General features: G+C 38.7%; 1 protein-coding gene across 1 annotated transcript in view; it reads right to left on the bottom strand.

Annotated features, from left to right (window-relative positions):
- The window catches only part of CPQ (carboxypeptidase Q), a gene marked incomplete at its 3' end in the record, with an annotated part of 373081 nt that overhangs the window by 151655 nt on the left and 200852 nt on the right, over positions 1–20574 (bottom strand). The window contains exon 4 of the mRNA XM_079722376.1: positions 11209–11320. Coding sequence (XP_079578502.1) covers positions 11209–11320 — 112 coding nt within the window. The remainder of the gene's footprint in view (positions 1–11208; positions 11321–20574) is intronic.

Genomic DNA, 20574 nt, shown 5'->3' with positions numbered 1-20574 from the left:
TCTTTTAAACTAAGGACTGTTAACAAATATTTGACATTGTTAACATTTATGAGATTTGGGTGGAGGATTGTTAGTGTTTATTATTCTATGTCCGCTTCCAAATATTTGAATTATTTTTTTTAAAAAGGGGGGAGGGGCAAAGAAGAAAATTGAAGAGAAACATTAAGAAGAAGAAATAAAAGATTTTCTACTTTTGTAACTTGTAAGTAGCATCAGCCTTAGGCCCCTCATCTGTAAAAGGAATAATAGTAATTTCTACCTTCCAGACTCTGAGAACTGCATATCCAGCATGTAGCTCAAGAGCTTGGAACAGCATGCTCTAGAATGCTAAATGCTGTTATTATTTCATCCTAAAGTCAGGAAGCATCTCTTCTCATCTTCACATCATTCTAAGAAGACCTGGATGAGAAATCATTTTTTGTTTTTTTGTTTTTTTTTGATTCTCCTTCATTTAAGTCCTAAAGCAAGAGTATTTACTGCTACTGTTGATTTTTTTTTAAAAAAAGAAAGAAATATTACACATTTGTAATTAGTAAAATGATGCTACTGTTATAAAACGTTGTAGGACATTATTGAAGTTTTTTCTTACTATAGCCACTTTAAGGTTACCTTGTATCCCTACCTCCCAAATCACTTCTCCACCAAAGTGCTCCATTTGAATTCCAGGTCAGTGAGATGGTAACCATCAGTGGCAGCATTGCCACTACAGTTATCTTCAACATCTGTGTCATGGATTTTTCATCTTTGCATCTTTGTCTGATAGATATGCATTTGCTTACATTGTATTTGATTCATGTAACAGTCCTGCAAACATATTGTCATCTATTTTACTGGTGAGGAACTAAGGCTCAGATAGGTCCAGTGACCTGCCAGACATAACAAGATATACCTCAGAGGGCTCTTCTGAGGATGAAAAAAGCTCATGCGAAGTAACTGGTGCATAGGAGATATTCCATATATATTGGCTCTCTTCTCTTTTCTCCCAGATGTTCAGTTAATGTTTGCTGATATATTGTTTAATTAATGTCTTATTATATTAAGTGAAAACATATGGTGTTCTTTTGATATATGTTTTGCATTATTATCAAAAATCCCTACTTTATAAGTTTAATCACTGTTTTTTGTAACAACGTATAGTAAAGTTCCAGAAAGGTAATAATTTGAAAATTCCTCTAACTCCTCATTTGTGTCTAAAAATGACATTCAAATGATTTCATCTAAAACTATTCAACTATAAAAGATGAACTCACACTTATATCTTTCACAAAAGAGTAATTCCAGTATGAAGCACTTCATAACATCTTCCCTTGTTCTAACGTGCTGCCTGAAACAACTGACTATGGGATGGCTAAGTGGATAGATGGTCTATGGTGATGCGAACAGAAGTATAGCCTTTGAAACACTTCCTGACTTATATTTTCCTATACACATTAACCAAGGCAATAACTCGGAATACTTTAAATTACATTATAATGTATTTCTTTTAAAAGATGCCATTATTACAGAGAAAGAACAATAATACAAGCATCAGTGGTCATTGTCCTCAGTTTTCTATGCATGAGGATCCTCTGAGAATGCCTGGAAATTATGGGGTTTTGACTATATTAAAAAATAGAAAGACTTCTTGAGAGCTCAGTTACCAGTGTAAAATGTTAAGAGTAAGTACTAGATTTGATTCTTTGTTTTCTCTGCCTTGATTTTTTTCTATATTTCAAACAATTTACTTTGTAGTAAATTATGTTGCCCTCAACAGCTATTTCCTGTTTTTACTATTTTTTTCTTTGGGGATATTATAAGTCTTTGTAAATACAGCATTACTAGGTTAAGGACACTGGCAGAGAGAGAAAAGGGGACGAAAAACATGAAGATCTCTCCATCCCCAGATCTTGTCAGTGTTACTTTAATTCCACGTCACATTTTTGAAGCATCTATTAACTACCCTTCTCTACAGCAATGAGGAGAGAATCAGCCTTATATATACTCTTTTTTAGTATACAAATGTATTTATTTATTTACTTATTTTTGGCTGCCTTGGGTCTTTGTTGCTGTACGCGGGCTTTCTTTAGTTGCGGCAGGCGGGGGCTACCCTTCGTTGTGGTGCACGGGCTTCTCATTGTGGTGGTTTCTCTTGTTGTGGAGCACGGGCTCTAGGCGTGTGGGCTTCAGTAGTTGTGGCACGTGGGCTCAGTAGTTGTGGCTCATGGGCTTTGTTGCTCCATGGCATGTGGGATCTTCCCGGACCAGGAATCGAACCCATGTCCCCTGCATTGGCAGGTGGATTCTCAACCAATGCGCCACCAGGGAAGTCCCTATATATACTCTTGAATGGTGGCTATACTGGGGTGATGGTTCTTGAGTCTGGCTCATCAGAACCAGCTACTGTTCTTTTATTATGAAGGCTTCTCTGCTTTAGGGATGGCCTTGACCAAGCCCAACTGTGCAAAGAGATACGGACATCAAGCCTTGAGAGACAAGGTCGATCCTGAGATTATACCCTCTGCTGGAATATCCACCCTTGTTGTTTTGGCAATTAACAGGTGTTAATAATAAGAGTTATTATTACTGATGATCTAGTGGGGACCAGACAGTGTCTAAATTACTTCAAATCATCCTATAACAATTCAAGATAAATTGTTGCCATTATAAGGAAGAGGAAACTGAGATTTAAAAGGTTAAAAAATTTGTACAACATAATACTAAGTAGCATAGAAGGATTTGACCCCAAGATACTCTAACGTGGAGTGTATGCTATTCTACTATCCATGCTACCTTTCATTTGCCTACAGGTTTTGAGTTATTTAGGGGTTAAGGAAGTAGGAGTTCATGGGTTAAAAAGTCCATGAGATCTGGGTCACATGGTACAATCTGGAGATGCTGGTGTCAAGCAAGAACATGGGCTGAGTTCATCATTGATGATTTATCCAATGCGAGGATGGCATTAGCAGGATTACAAATAAGTAATGTGACAACAGTCAACTTCATTTAATACTTTATTTAGCTTATCATTTCTGTCACACATCCAGTAGAAACTCTCCATTTCTAGAGCTTGCTTTTGGGGATGTTCACAGGGCTGGTGGTGCCTAAGAATGAACTAAACTAAATCCTTATCTCTCAGGACCATTTAAAAAATCCAGTTAACCATAAAGTTCCAGTCAGATGTTCATAATATATTTTCTTTTTTTTTGTTTGTTTGCAGACCTTTGTTTTTAGGCACATTTACTGGAACAGAATTTATTCTAAGCTGAGCAGACCACAGCTTTTGCAAAAGGCAGCATTAGCATGATGCAGCGAAGTGTGTAGGCGAAGAACACAGAATCCTTGGAAACCCCGTCACTTCCTCTTTGGTATATTTAGCTGGTTTGTCAGCCACATGGCAAATAAAATTTGCTTAGTAACTCCAAAACTGTGGTTCTTCAGGCTCTGTATAGCTGGAATCTCCCCACTCCACTTTCCTGCGTCTCCATTCTATTCATCCCACTTCCTTACAAGTTAAACGGATAGCCTACCCAGTATCTTTAGAAGAAGTCAATCCCATGCTTAAAATCTTCAACGGCTCCTACTGCCTATAGCACCAGCTCCAAAGTTCAGCTTCGTGTCCAATGCCCTTTACAAACTGATGCTCATCTGCTAAATTCTCACCACTCCTCACTCACCTATGGCTCTAGATTTACGAAAACATCCTCCACTCCTCAAACTATGTACCTCCATGAGCTCTAATCGTGTCCTTTCTTCTCCTGCTTCCCACCCATGTGAAGCTATTGATGCCTGACTGTGAGCTCTTTGATGGAATGATCTGCGTCTTACCCATTTTATTTGCCAGACATGAAGCAGGCGTTCAATATTTATTGTTGAAATAGGAGATCTCCTTGTGAGCCAAGTTGCACAATACTGTGATGATACAGTTCTAATGAGGTAGCCTACATTTTCGAGGCAGCCCTGCTCTGGACTTATATGGATCCCATTCTTGACTGGAAAGAAATCCACTGGGGCCCTATGGATACCATTATTAAGTCTTTCTATAGCCATTCTTCTCCAGGATAAATAGTAGCAACTTTTAAGGCTTCCATTTCCTTTACCAACACCACATTTCTTAACTTTCTAAGGCATACAGGCCAAATCAAAGCAGATGTTGGGGAGGAAGCTGAACATGCTATGGACAGAGGGGCCCCTGAGACCCCTCCTCTTGCAGCATTCATCTGCCACCTCTCCAGATTCTGTCATACAGGAAGGAATGAATCGCAAGGCTGAATGCCACTGGGCCTGGGTCTTGTCTCCTTTTACACAGAAATGGTATGTTTTAGCTACATGATAAAATAATAACAGCAATATTCATGTAGTCTAAGGCTTTGAAAGGACTACAGAATCTCCCCTACCACGTCCAAACTAAAAGGTTAGAACACATTCTAAGTGATTCATTTGTAACAAATCTTACTTTATCTCATGACATACTTGGAAGAACAGTCTACACACAATTTGTCTTTTTACATACACCACTGGAAATGTCTATGTTAGCTGAATGAGATATAAAGATGCAAAGTGTTTTAGTGAGACTAACAATGTGTTCAAACCTCAAGAAAAGGTCTCAGGGGCTTCCCTGGTGGCGCAGTGGTTGAGAGTCCGCCTGCCGATGCAGGGGACACAGGTTCGTGCCCCGGTCCGGGAAGACCCCACATGCCGTGGAGCGGCTGGACCTGTGAGCCATGGCCGCTGAGTCTGTGCGTCTGGAGCCTGTGCTCCGCAACGGGAGAGGCCACAACAGTGGGAGGCTCGCGTACCGCAAAAAAAAAAAAAAAAAAAAGTCTCAGCAATTCCCAGCTGAAAAAATATGTATCTACCACAGGTCTTAAGGTAAAGCCAGACACTACATACCTTGCCACTAGAGGAAATAACATATTTAAATAAAAAATGAGAAGATCATCCTCTAAAGACCAAGAGAAGGAGCTAAAAATGCCCCCTGACTATAAACCTACTTTTAGGAGTTAGAAAAAAAGAGAAAAAGCAAGCAAATTCTTAGTTTCTAATTCTTCCATTGTTCTAGGTATTTGCATCACTAAATATAATTATAAAAAGTCAAGACCAAAATTTGTTCGGAAAAAAAAGGCAAACCAGCATCTACAAATTAAAATTCAAATTAATAAAAATAAAATTTAATGTTGGCGAAAACATTTTTTTCTAAGACTTGAAACCAGTTAATTTCTTGGACAGTTCCAGAAGCAGACATATTATTTCCTAAAGATATTGAGGTGATTTTAATAGGAAACCTTTCCCAGGGCTGTAAGACTCCCTTCTTATGTTCACAAAATAATTGTGGAGGAAGAGCATCCAAAATGGGAGCAGGGAAGAGTTTGTGGAATGTTTTAAGATCAAAAGTCCTTCTAGAAAAAATAAATCCTACAAAATTCTAGTGCATTGGGGGCCACAGAAAAACCTGGCAGAGAGAGCCTTTAGCATATGTCAAACATTCCCAATAATACTACATTTATCTTAATAAAATAGGCTCAGATAGTACAGAGATGAAGTTATTTGTTGGGTAAAGTTTGCACTTGCATGGGTACAGATGCTCTTCAGGAATATTCTTATAAGTAATATAAGAATAATCTCCACCATGCCAGTTAAGGAACCATTACATGGTTCTATCTTGTCAATATTCTGGCAACCGCAAGAGCCCAAAGACAGCCTAGAAAATCTAGAATGAAAATAAATCCAAGGCCATTTGTACTTAGTTCCATGAAGTATACCTCAGCAAGCATTCTTGGATTCTTCCTCAATTCTGCCAACACCAGTAATGCCCCAGAGCAATGTTTCCCAAAGCACACTTGAGTCATGGAATCACTTTCCCAACAAATGTTTTTTGATGAATAAAGGAATTACCAGGACATAGAAGCAACCTAAGTGTCCATCGACAGATGAACGGATAAAGAAGATGTGGCACATATATACAATGGAATATTACTCAGCCATAAAAAGAAACGAAATTGAGTTATTTGTAGTGAGGTGGATGGACCTAGAGTCTGTTGTACAGAGTGAAGTAAGTCAGAAAGAGAAAAACAAATACCGTATGCTAACACATATATATGGAATCTAAGAAAAAAAAAAAAAAGGTAATGAAGTACCTACGGATAAGATGGGAATAAAGACACAGACCTACTAGAAAATGGACTTGAGGATATGGGGAGGGGGAAGGGTAAGCTGGGACAAAGTGAGAGAGTGGCATGGACATATATACACTACCAAACGTAAAATAGATAGCTAGTGGGAAGCAGCCGCATAGCACAGGGAGATCAGCTAGGTGGTTTGTGACCACCTAGAGGGGTGGGATAGGGAGTGTGGGAGGGAGGGAGACGCAAGAGGGAAGAGGTATGGGAACATATGTATATGTATAACTGATTCACTTTGTTATAAAGCAGAAACTAACACACCATTGTAAAGCAATTATACTCCAATAAAGATGTTAAAAAAAAAAAAAAGGAATTACCAAGAGGGAGTTTCCCAAACTTATTTGACCATAAGAGGAGGTCCTTTCTAATGGGAATCTCCTTTCTAGATCTGGGCTAGTCCCAAGTTGGCTTCAGGCTCTGTCTCTAGCTCTATCCGTTAGGTTTCTATTTCTTAGAAGTTTTTCATTTCCCTCACTCAGTTATTCTGGATTGGACTTCCTGAGACTTTTCCAAGAGAGGCTTGACCAGGGCCTGGGAGAAGAAAACCCTCTTCCTGGATGGATCCCCACCTCTAACAGGGAACCCACTGCATTAGAAATGGCTACATAAAGCTCTAACTACACCAAAGCCTTAGCATGCATTTGGCTGTGTTGCCTGGTGTACTTCTGGGCCTTGGTGACTCCTGCATGACTCTTCCTACTTCCTACCTCTGGCTCTGTAGTTCCTGTTAACAGAGTGTTTATGGTGATGGCAAGACCAAGAAATTTTTTTTTTTTTTTGGCTTTTGAGAGTTTTTTCTTAATTACTAAAGTAACACATGCTTACTACACAAAAATCTAATATTATATATCAGGTAAAAAGAGTATCTCCTGCAATTCCACAAACCCTCTCTTCCCCCCCAATCCCATGACTGTTACTGTCAACAGTTTTCTCCTCATTTTTAATGATACACAGGACTGGAAGCTCTATAATCTGCTGGGAATTCTTCATTGTGCCCCTTTTGCTTCAGGAAATTCTATTTATCTTTATAAAAGAAAGCTCAAATATCACTTTTGTGAAGGCGCCCTGACCCAGCCAAGCCATGCTGGTCTCTCCCTTTATCAGGTGCCCGAAGTAATTTGCACATATTTCAATTACCTGAAGTAATTTGCACATATTTCAATTAAAGAGCTTACAACAATTTCATTGCAATTTTTGAATTAAATGTCCCTCCTACTTCAAAGACTTCAAGGACCAGTCTCATTCCTCTTTGTTACAAGGTATCTGGCAACTGACGTGCAATCAGTACACAGTAAATATGTGTTGAGTGAATGAGTGAAGAAATATATAAATAAAATATTTTTCTAACATACAGACTTAAAGCTGTATAAAAATCAGTCAAGATGCTCACATTTAAATTTCTCTTAAGAGATATTTCACACATATCCAACATTTCAACAACCAGGTAGTACTGTTAATTATTTTTCCCATTTGTTTAGGCCTGAAAACTTAAAATTCTAACTTCATGGAAAATGGTAAAGTTGGAAGAATTTGGGGATGGATGGTGGTTTATTATTCAAGTGCCAAATGAACATTTTGAAGCATAAGATCTTTGGCCATAGGCTTTGTCCACTGACACCAGAACATTCCAGGAAATGACATCTCAAATAAACACTTTCAAGTCCAGTAAACCACAAACACAAAAAAGTATTCAATGGCATTTCACAGCAAATAGCCTTCTGTTGACAGTTACTCAGGAATGACTGGTTATATTTGCAAAGCACAAATACCTCTTCTGTTAGATTAATTGAATATGGTTTTAGCTGATGGCTTGGGCAAAAGAGTGAATCTATAAAAGTAGTGAAAGAAGTGAATAAAGGAGAAGAGACATGAAGAATGAATCTTTGAACAATATTTCTAAATATCAGAAAGTCCCACTGGACCAACACTTCAAATTAACAAGCCCCATGAGGGACTTTGACATGCATTCTGCATGACATATTGTGCAAGGAATAGCAGCCAAAAGGAGTCTCACTTTTCTTGGAAAAAGAGATTGCCATAGAGCTTTCATATTTTACCAACTAAACAGTTTGGAGTCAATGTAAGTAAGTAATATAATTATGAACCCATTTCTTGGCCTCTAGCCCAAAGTGTTATTTCTTATTCAAGTATATAATTAATTTTCATCTAGAAGGCATATGTGACACGTTAGACCTAGTTCTTCATATTAAAACACATACACAATCTACAAACAGAAATCCACAATCTAATTTTAATTTTAAAATTAAAGAGTAAGACTCAGTGGGTGCAATCATAGGATATGAGGTATAGCACGGATTCTAGGCATTCAACTTAAGCAGGAAGTGGCCAGGAGAAATTTAGACTCTTGAAAATCTAGTATGAAAGTGGAAAATAGTGAGGGGGTCAGTGGATTTCCATCATACAAGAGATGGTGACTTAAATAGTAAAGGGAAAGGATATTTAGGGATACAATAGCAGCTGGCCCTAGAGTTACATCAGTACAATTAACATATTAAGTTAGGAGGCAAAGCAGGTGTGGGGTTTAAAAAACTATGGTACTGTCAGATCATGCTTATTAAATAATAAAAGTTAAAATTTATTGTGTATCTGGGTTGGGTTAGGCACTGTTTTAAGTACATTATGTGAATAGATTATTTAATTTTCAGAGCTACCTTATGAGATAGACCCAGGCAGTCTGGCTCCAGAGTGTTTTTTTAACAGTATGCCATGCTGCCTCTTAACACCTACTCAAAAGAAATATTAGTCTTTATTTTAGAGTTGAATTCATATGTTTACACAGGTTTTCAGAAACCTATAGGAGAGTTAAGTCCTGAATTGAAGGAGGCTGATTACTAGCTATCAAAGGCAACTGAAGTCAGTATACTTTCAGAGCTGGAGAAAGATACTCAATTCACCTTTGCATGGTGTTTGACATTTATTCATGCAATTGAATTCAACTCAATTAACAGTGATTTAGGGTCCCATGCTGAGTACTAAAGAAGTAAGATTCAAAGCGTAGAGGAGACACAATTTTTATGCCAATCTAGAGCAGATAAAAATACTCTGGAAGCTAACAGTTGAACAGAGGTGAAGAAAAAGAAGTCCAGAGAGTTCAAATGACCTGCCCGAGGCCAAAAAAGTAGCTTGTGGCACAGAGGGACCTAAAAATCTAATTGAGGTGGGTCCAGTTCTCTTTTTACACTACCACTCTGCCTCCTGTCAAGCTGGTTGGAACACCTGGGAATAAAATTAACTTCTAAAATAAATATCTTTGCCCTGTAAAGAGGAAACTGTTGGATATTTGCCTGCCTCATCTCTAGAACACACTTCATTCTGGAATGAAGTTAAGGACAGAGAGAACAGATAGCCAAGGGAATATTTTTTTTAGGGGAAGAGGAGGAGAGCATTCACATATGGAGCCTCCCAGATCTCCTCTGAAGGAATGACTGTTTTTCAGTTTTATTTGCTGGGCAATTTATCTCTCTCAAACCTTACCCAATTCTAAAAGCAGACTTGATATCATATCTTTATTGATAACTATGTGTGTAGGTGCATATGTATGTCTTCAACTATATTCTAAGGGTCTTAAGAACAGAGGACATACTTTAAACCTCTCTGTATGCCCAAGTTTTACAAAATGCTTTCACATAGTAGGTGCTCAGTATGGTAATGATGTTAAAAGTATAAGTATATACAATGTAAGGTTTCCAATTAGTTTGTTTCATTTTTTAAAAAACGACCCTGTATTCAGGTCTCCTAGAAAATTTTTAATAGCTTCTTTTAGTGGGTCAATTTTACATGCCACCCTTTCCGCCCACAACCTGCCAGGGACATTTGGCAATGTTTGGAGACATTTTTGTTTGTCACAGCTTAGGGGCTGGGGGAGAAAGGTGTTACTGGCATCTAGTAGGTAGAGGCCAGGGATGCAGCTAAACATTCTACAATGTACGGGACCCACCTCGCAACAAAGAATTATCTGGCCCCAAGTGCCAATAATGCCAAGGTTGAGAGACACTGGCCTCTTTAGAAGTTAAAAACATGCACAATCACCTTCCCATTTCTCCATTTTTAAAACACAAGTAAGACATAAAGCAAAATGATACACTAAATATTTGCCTCGACCAAGACAATGTCAGTAGTCTAGTTAAGATGAACAATTATTTAATGGGCTGATTTAGGATTAGAAGCGTTCATTAAAAGCCAGAGGAAAAGCATGAATTTAAACACATGTGTACTTAAGTAAGCAATGGAACACCTTCACCAGAAGGAATGTTCTGATCTTTACTACATCTGAAACCAAGGTTACTCCACAGTTACAATATAAAACGTTCTACTGATGAAGCATTTTCAAAACCACCACTGGTCTGATTCAGACACAGAAGTCTCATTTCAGACTGTTTCATTATTTCTAACCTCGCTCAAAATCCACCTTTTGACCAGCACACAAAGAGGAAATGTATGTTTTTTGTTTGTAAATAGGGTCATCAAAATAAACTGTTTTCACAATTAGTCTTTCCTTTTGATGCCTGTCCCATGTCTAGGTTAACCTGGAAGGTCCAATTTTTCATTCTAGATTCCTTATTGTGGCCAAAAGAATCATTCCTTCAGGCCTACTTTGGTTCCTTGACTTCTATCATGGAAAGACGACTGCAGTAAAGCTATCCTAACAGCTTGATGATGTCTTTAAAGACAAACAAGGAAAAGGAAGTGGGGGAGCTGCTGATTTTTCTTTCCACTTGGTTATGGTTTCCTTACATAAACTCTAGCTGATGTGGTTGCATTTGCTACAGTTTTATTTGATTGTTCATTTTCCCCAGTGGCTGATCATATTTGATACTTTGGCTGTCTGGTGGACACTTGAATAAAAATTTCTTTCTTTAAGGGGACAAATTAGTTTTTTTCTGGGAATCAACTGACAAAAAACATATAGACCTCAGGAGGATCTTTAAACATTGCATAATAACTAATCTGTTGAGCATTTTGTGTATTGAGTTAAACATGTCACCACTGACACTCTCACACATTAGTTAAAGACTTACTAAATATTTACCAAGATCTTTAATAAGCGAGAGTGCTTCCCATGATATAAAGGCTCCTCCACCATCATCCATCGCACCCTGCCCGACATCCCAGCTGTCCAGATGTCCACTGACCAGTACAACCTAGAAAAAATAATAAAAAGAGAAAAAAAATAAAACTAAGCAGAAATGACATCAAAGAAGAAGCAGTCATAGGCATTCCAAATACAGAAATGAAACTTTTATATTTTCTATTTTTACTTTTTAAAAGATGTGTCTCATTACTAGTGGAAAACTTGGTATAGAGGTGTAAGGTCATCTTAATAGTAATAAAACTTCTCACCTTGTACTTCTCTTTATTAATATAATTTTGAATACTAAAGAAAAATGGTTTATTACTGACAGATGTTTGACAACTTTCTTATATGGCTTAAAACCTAAATGACAAAAAAATGGAGCTCAAAACTTCAACCATATTCTCAACTGTCCCAAATTCTAGCAGACAAATAATAAACATGTGTTGAATTCAATTCAAATGAAAAAGTGAGAATAATTTATTTGTTTTTAATTAGTGTGCTTTGTGCATTATAAATCACTCTGGTGTTGAATAAATAAGTATGCTGGAGTTACAAACTAGAGTCTACTTAAACAGAAGAACCTTTAAGAAATATCTCAATTATGTGTTCAATAAATCTGTTGATTATATTATAAATTTTACATCACCATAGGTTTAAATTTTTTCAAGAGTCATTAGTAATTCTCTCCAGGAAAATATAAAAAATATTTCAGTGAAACTAAATTTTATGGACATATTTTATTTTATTTATTTATTGTTGTGTTTTGTTTTGTTCTAATTTTTATTTTTTTAACATCTTTATTGGAGTATAATTGCTTTACATTGTTGTGTTAGTTGCTGCTGTATAACAAAGTGAATCAGCTATACCTATACATATATCCCCATATCCCCTCCCTCTTGTGTCTCCCTCCCACCCTCCCTATCCCACCCATCTAGGTGATCACAAAGCATGGAGCTGGTCTCCCTGTGCTATGCAGCTGCTTCCCACTAGCCATCTATTTGACATTTGGTAGTGTATATATGTCAATGCCACTCTCTCACTTCATCTCAGCTTACCCTTTCCCCTTCCCCATGTATGGACATATTTTAAACAAGTTAAAAACCAAGTAAAATGATGCTGGGTTAATAGGATATCCACATGGCAAGTATGTGTCTTGATCTCTAGATCATGTAGTATACGAATATCAAGTCAGATGAATTACAAATTTAAATAAAGATGTTAGAGGAAAGCATAGAACAGCTTTGTCAACTTAGAGTAGGCAAAGATTTCTTAAACTGGACAAAAAAGTGCAAACCATAAAAGAAAAAATAATAAATTGGACTTTAAAAATATTAGGAATATTTGTTCATCAAAAGACTTCATTACAGGAATGAAAAGGCAACCCACAGAGGAGAAAATATTTACCATACATACTTTCAACAGAGGTCCCATATCCAGATTATATAAAGAACTCCTATGAAATGGTAACAAAAAGAGAGTCAAATGATAGAAAAATGGGCAAAAAACTTGAACAGACAATTCACAAAAAAAGGACATATCAATACAAATTACTAATAATCATATTAAAAGTTGCTCAGATTCAGGATTCAAGATGGCGGAAGAGTAAGACGCGGAGATCACCTTCCTCCCCACAGATACACCAGAAATACAGCTACACGTGGAACAACTCCTACAGAACACCTACTGAACGCTGGCAGAAGACCTCAGACCTCCCAAAAGGCAAGAAACTCCCCACGTACCTGGGTAGGGCAAAGCGGAGAGATTCCCGCACAGAGGATCGGTGCCGACCGGCACTCACCAGCCCGAGAGGCTTGTCTGCTCGCCTGCTGGGGCGGGCGGCGCTGGAAGCTGAGGCTCGGGCTTCGGTCAGAGCGCAGGGAGAGGACTGGGGCTGGCGGCGAGAACTCGGCCTGAAGGGGGCTAATGCGCCACAGCTAGCCGGGAGGGAGTCCGGGAAAACTCTGGAGCAGCCGAAGAGGCAAGAGACTTTTTCTTTCCTCTTGGTTTCCTGGTGCGCGAGGAGAGGAGATTAAGAGCGCTGCTTAAAGGAGCTCCAGAGACGGGCGCGAGACGGGCTAAAAGCGCGGACCCAAGAGATGGGCGTGGGACGCTGGGGCTGCTGCTGCCGCCGCCAAGAGGCTTGTGTGCGAGCGCAGGTCACTGTCCACGCCGCCCTTCCGGGAGCCTGTGCAGCCCGCCACTGCCAGGGTCCCGGGATCCAGGGAAGGCTTCCCTGGGAGAACGCACGGCGCGCCTCGGGCTGGTGCAATGTCATGCCAGCCTCTGCCGCTGCAGGCTCGCCCCGTACCCCGTGGCCCTCCCTCCCCCCCGGCCTGAGTGAGCCAGAGTCCCCGAAGCAGCTGCTCCTTTAACCCTGTCCTGTCTGAGCGAAGAACAGACGCCCTCCGGCGACCTACACGCAGAGGCGGGGACAAATCCAAAGCTGAGACCCAGGAGCTGTGAGAACAAAGAAGAGAAAGGGAAACCTCTCCCAGCAGCCTCAGAAGCAGCGGATTAAAGCTCCACAATCAACTTGATGTACCCTGCATCTGTGGAATACATGAATAGACAACAGATCATCCCAAATTGAGGAGCCAGGAGTCAGTGCTGTGCCTCTGAGGTGGGAGAGCCAACTTCAGGACACTGGTCCACAAGAGACCTCCCAGCTCCACATAATATCAAACGGCGAAAATCTTCCAGAGATCTCCATCTCAACACCAACACTCAGCTTCACTCAACGACCAACAAGCTACAGTGCTGGACACCCTATGCCAAACAACTAGCAAGACAGGAACACAACCTCACCCATTAGCAGAGGGGCTGCCTAAAATCATAAAAAGTCCGCAGGCACCCCAAAACACACCACCAGACGTGGACCTGCCCACCAGAAAGACAAGATCCAGCCTCATCCACCAGAACACAGGCACTAGTCCCCTCCACCAGGAAGCCTACACAACCCACTAAACCAACCTTAGCCACTGGGGACAGACACCAAAAACAACAGGAACTACGAACCTGCAGCCTGCAAAAAGGAGACCTCAAACACAGTAACATAAGCAAAATGAGAAGACAGAAAAACACACAGCAGGAGAAGGAGCAAGATAAAAACCCACCAGACCTAACAAATGAAGAGGTACTAGGCAGTCTATCTGAAAAAGAATTCAGAATAATGATAGTAAAGATGATCCAAGATTCTATTTCCAAGATCCAAAATCTTGGAAATAGAATAGACAAAATGCAAGAAACAGTTAACAAGGACCTAGAAGAACTAAAGATGAATCAAGCATCGATTAAAAACACAATAAATGAAATGAAAAATACTCTAGATGGGATCAATAGCAGAATAACTGAGGCAGAAGAACGGATAAGTGAGGTGGAAGATAAAATAGTGGAAATAACTGCTGCAGAGCAAAATAAAGAAAAAAGAATGAAAAGAACAGAGGACAGTCTCAGAGACCTCTGGGACAACATTAAACGCACCAACATTCGAATTATAGGGGTTCCAGAAGAAGAAGAGAAAAAGAAAGGGACTGAGAAAATATTTGAAGAGATTATAGTTGAAAACTTCCCTAATATGGGAAAGGAAATAGTTAATCAAGTCCAGGAGGCACAGAGAGTCCCATACAGAATAAATCCAAGGAGAAATACGCCAAGACACATATTAATCAAACTGTCAAAAATTAAACACAAAGAAATCATATTAAAAGCAGCAAAGGAAAAACAACAAATAACACACAAGGGAATCCCCATCAGGTTAACAGCTGATCTCTCAGCTGAAACTCTACAAGCCAGAAGGGAGTGGCAGGACATAATTAAAGTGATGAAGGAGAAAAACCTGCAACCAAGATTACTCTACCCAGCAAGGATCTCATTCAGATTTGATGGAGAAATTAAAACGTTTACAGACAAGCAAAAGCTGAGAGAGTTCAGCACCACCAAACCAGCTTTACAACAAATGCTAAAGGAACTTCTCTAGGCAAGAAACACAGCAGAAGGGAAATACCTACAATAATGAACCCAAAACAATTAAGGAAATGGGAATAGGAACATACATATCAATAATTACCTTAAATGTAAATGGACTAAATGCTCCCACCAAAAGACACAGATTGGCTGAATGGATACAAAAACAAGACCCATATATATGCTGTCTACAAGAGACCCACTTCAGACCTAGAGACACATAAAGACTGAAAGTAAGGGGATGGAAAAAGATATTCCATGCAAATGGAAACCAAAAGAAAGCTGGAGTAGCAATTCTCATATCAGACAAAATGGACTTTAAAATAAAGACTACTAGAAGAGACAAAGAAGGACACTACATAATGATCAAGGGATCGATCCAAGAAGAAGATATAACAATTGTAAATATTTATGCACCCAACATAGGAGCACCTCAATACATAAGGCAAACACTGACAGCCATAAAAGGAGAAATCGACAGTAACACAATCATAGTAGGGGACTTTAACACCCCAATTTCACCAATGGACAGATCATCCAAAATGAAAATAAAGAAGGAAACACAAGCTTTAAATGATACATTAAACAAGATGGACTTAATTGATATTTATAGGACATTCCATCCAAAAACAACAGAATACACATTTTTCTCAAGTGCTCATGGAACATTCTCCAGGATAGATCATATCTTGGGTCACAAATCAAGCCTTGGTAAATTTAAGAAAATTGAAATTGTATCAAGTATCTTTTCCGACCACAATGCTATGAGACTAGATATCAATTACAGGAAAAGGTCTGTAAAAAATACAAACACATGGAGGCTAAACAATACACTACTTAATAACGAAGTGATCACTGAAGAAATCAAAGAGGAAATTAAAAAATACCTAGAAACAAATGACAATGGAGAAACGATGACCCAAAACCTAAGGGATGCAGCAAAAGCAGTTCTAAGAGGGAAGTTTATAGCAATACAATCCTACCTTAAGAAACAGGAAACATCTCGAATAAACAACCTAACCTTGCACCTAAAGCAATTAGAGAGAGAAGAACAAAAACATCCCAAAGTTAGCAGAAGCAAAGAAATCATAAAAATCAGATCAGAAATAAATGAAAAAGAAATGAAAGAAACGATAGCAAAGATCAATAAAACTAAAAGCTGGTTCTTTGAGAAGATAAACAAAATTGATAAACCATTAGCCAGACTCATCAAGATAAAAAGGGAGAAGACTCAATAGAATTAGAAATGAAAAAGGAGAAGTAACAGCTGACACTGCAGAAATACAAAAGGTCATGAGAGATTACTACAAGCAACACTATGCCAATAAAATGGACAACCTGGAAGAAATGGACAAATTCTTAGAAATGCACAACCTGCCAGGACTGAATCAGGAAGAAATAGAAAATATGAACAGACCAATCACAAGCACTGAAATTGAAACAGTGATAAAAAATCTTCCAACAAACAAAAGCCCAGGACCAGATGGCTTCACAGGCGAATTCTATCAAGCATTTAGAGAAGAGCTAACACCTATCCTTCTCAAACTCTTCCAAAATATAGCAGAGGGAGGAACACCCCCAAACTCATTCTACGAGGCCACCATCACCTTGATACGAAAAGCAGACAAGGATGTCACAAAGAAAGAAAACTACAGGCCAATATCACTGATGAACATAGATGCAAAAATCCTCAACAAAATACTAGCAAACAGAATCCAACAGCACATTCAAAGGATCATACACCATGATCAAGTGGGGTTTATTCCAGGAATGCAAGGATTCTTCAATATACACAAATCAATCAACGTGATACACCATATTACCAAACTGAAGGAGAAAAACCATATGATCATCTCAATAGATGCAGAAAAAGCTTTCGACAAAATTCAACACCCATTTATGATAAAAACCCTGCAGAAAGTAGGCATAGAGGGAACTTTCCTCAACATAATAAAGGCCATATATGACAAACACACAGCCAACATTGTCCTCAATGGTGAAAAACTGAAACCATTTCCACCAAGATCAGGAACAAGACAAGGCTGCCCACTCTCACCACTCTTATTCAACATAGTTTTGGAAGTTTTAGCCACAGCAATCAGAGAAGAAAAGGAAATAAAAGGGATCCAAATCGGAAAAGAAGAAGTAAAGCTGTCACTGTTTGCAGATGACTTGATACTGTACATAGAGAATCCTAAGGATGCTACCAGAAAACTACTAGAGCTAATCAATGAATTTGGTAAAGTAGCAGGATACAAAATTAATGCACAGACATCTCTTGCATTCCTATACAATAATGATGAAATATCTGAAAGTGAAATCAAGGAAACACTCCCATTTACCATTGAAACAAAAAGAATAAAATATCTAGGAATAAACCTACCTAAGGAGACAAAAGACCTGTATGCAGAAAATTATAAGACACTGATGAAAGAAATTAAAGATGATACAAATAGATGGAGGGATGTACCATGTTCTTGGATTGGAAGAATCAACATTGTGAAAATGACTCTACTACCCAAAGCAATCTACAGATTCAATGCAATCCCTATCAAACTACCACTGGCATTTTTCGCAGAACTAGAACAAAAAATTTCACAATTTGTATGGAAACACAAAAGACCCCGAATAGCCAAAGCAATCTTGAGAACGAAAAATGGAGCTGGAGGAATCAGGCTCCCTGACTTCAGACTATACTACAAAGCTACAGTCATCAAGACAGTATGGTACTGGCACAAAAACAGAAAGACAGATCAATGGAACAGGATAGAAAGCTCAGAGATAAACCCACACACATATGGTCACATTATCTTTGATAAAGGAGGCAGGAATGTACAGTGGAGAAAGGACAGTCTCTTTCAAAGGTGGTGTTGGGAAAACTGGACAGGGATATGTAAAAGTATGAGATTAGATCACTCCCTAACACCATACACAAAAATAAGCTCAAAATGGATTAAAGACCTAAATGTAAGGCCAGATACTATCAAACTCTTAGAGGAAAACATAGGCAGAACACTCTATGACATAAATCACAGCAAGATCCTTTTTGACCCACCTCCTAGAGAAATGGAAATAAAGACAAAAATAAACACATGGGACCTAATGAATCTTAAAAGCTTTTGCACAGCAAAGGAAACCATGAACAAGACCAAAAGACAACCCTCAGAATGGGAGAAAATATTTGCAAATGAAGCAACTGACAAAGGATTAATCTCCAAAATTTATAAGCAGCTCATGCAGCTCAATGACAAAAAAACAAACAACCCAATCCAAAAATGGGCAGAAGACCTAAATAGACATTTCTCCACAGAAGATATACAGACTGCCAACAAACACATGAAAGAATGCTCAACATCATTAATCATTAGAGGAATGCAAATCAAAACTACAATGAGATATCACCTCACACCAGTCAGAATGGCCATCATCAAAAAATCTAGAAACAATAAATGCTGGAGAGGGTGTGGAAAAAAGGGAACACTCTTGCACTGCTGGTGGGAATGTGAATTGGTACAGCCACTATGGAGAACAGTATGGAGGTTCCTTAAAAAACTACAAATAGAACTACCATATGACCCAGCAATCCCACTACTGGGCATATACCCTGAGAAAACCATAATTCAAAAAGAGACATGTACCAAAATGTTCATAGCAGCCCTATTTACAATAGCCCGGAGATGGAAACAACCTAAGTGTCCGTCATCGGATGAATGGATAAAGAAGATGTGGCACATATATACAATGGAATATTACTCAGCCATAAAAAGAAACGAAATTGAGCTATTTGTAATGAGGTGGATGGACCTAGAGTCTGTCATAGAGAGTGAAATAAGTCAGAAAGAGAAAGACAAATACTGTATGCTGACACATATATACGGAATTTAAGAAAAAAAAATGTCATGAAGTACATAGGGGTAAGACAGGAATAAAAGACACAGACCTACTGGAGAATGGACTTGAGGATATGGGGAGGGGGAAGGGTAAGCTGTGACAAAGCGAAAGAGCGGCATGGACATATATACACTACCAAACGTAAGGTAGATAGCTAGTGGGAAGCAGCTGCATAGGACAGGGAGATCAGCTCGGTGCTTTGTGACCACCTGGAGGGGTGGGATAGGGAGGGTGGGAGGGAGACACAAAAGGGAGGGGATATGGGAACATATGTATATGTATAACTGATTAAATTTTTTATAAAGCAGAAAAAAAAAAGTTGCTCAGGTTCATTATCATCAAGGAAATATAAATTAAACCACATTCAGTACATATCCACTGGAATAGCTAAAATGAAAAAGATAGAAAGTATTGGTGAGGAGGTGGAGCAACTGGAACTCTCATACATCAAGTGTGAGTATAAATACTTACAACCACTCTGGAAAACTAGCTTATCTACTAAATCTGAACATACACACACCCTAGGACCCAGCAATTCCACTCCCAGCTATACTCCAACAGGAATGGATGCATATGAATGCTTTCACCAGAAGGGAAGTACCAGAACATTCAATGAGTATTCATAATAACTCCCATCTCCCCTGCAAAGAAAACTACTCAAATGCCTGTCAACAGCAGAATGAATAGTGTGTTGTATTGGTCAATGGGACGCTGCGTGGCAGTGTGAATGAACAAATACAATACACAATAAATACACAAATCTCATAAACATAATGAAGAATGAAAGAAATAATACATCGTGTATAATTCCATTTATGTAAGATAGAAAAACAAGCAAAACAGGAGAGTGGTTAGAGGGGTAGTGACAGGGCGAGGACATGAGTCAAGCTGCTGGGTGCTGGTCATGTTCTGTTTCCTGACCAGGTGCTGGTCACGTTCTTTTTTCTGGGTACTGGTTACACAGGTGCACTCTGTTGGTAAAAGTTCATCTTGTTATACACTTAGGATTTGTGCATGTTCTCTGAGAATATTACAGTTCAATAAAAAAGCTTAAAAAAACCAAGTTCAACAGATTGATTCTACATACAGCATACAGTAAATAAATAAACCGAAGTTGAACAAATCTTCTTGATGATTAACATGAAAATGCCCCAGGACTTTGGGAAAGCAGGATTTGGGGTTTAAAATATCAGGGTGACCCCTTGCACTGCCTCGTTCCCTGAGCAGCTGCAGGATCTCCCACTGACTCTATATACAGGCAGACCCAGCTTACTATGACTTCATTGTAGTCATAAACGAGTACAATGCCCCAGACTAACAAATAGCCATGTAATGAATCCAAATGGATTGTTTCTAAGGAAAAAAAAAAAAAAGAAAAGAAAAAAACGTGTTGCAATAGCAGGAAATTCTGATTCAAAAAGTGGTGTAATCCCATGTGGGATGAACAAGCCAATTAGTCAACATTCT

Source organism: Hyperoodon ampullatus, assembly GCF_949752795.1.
Source record: "Hyperoodon ampullatus genome assembly, chromosome: 17".
In the NCBI taxonomy this organism is placed as follows: domain Eukaryota; kingdom Metazoa; phylum Chordata; class Mammalia; order Artiodactyla; family Ziphiidae; genus Hyperoodon; species Hyperoodon ampullatus.
Note: the sequence above shows the minus strand (reverse complement) of the source record. Positions and strands in the feature narration are given on the sequence as shown.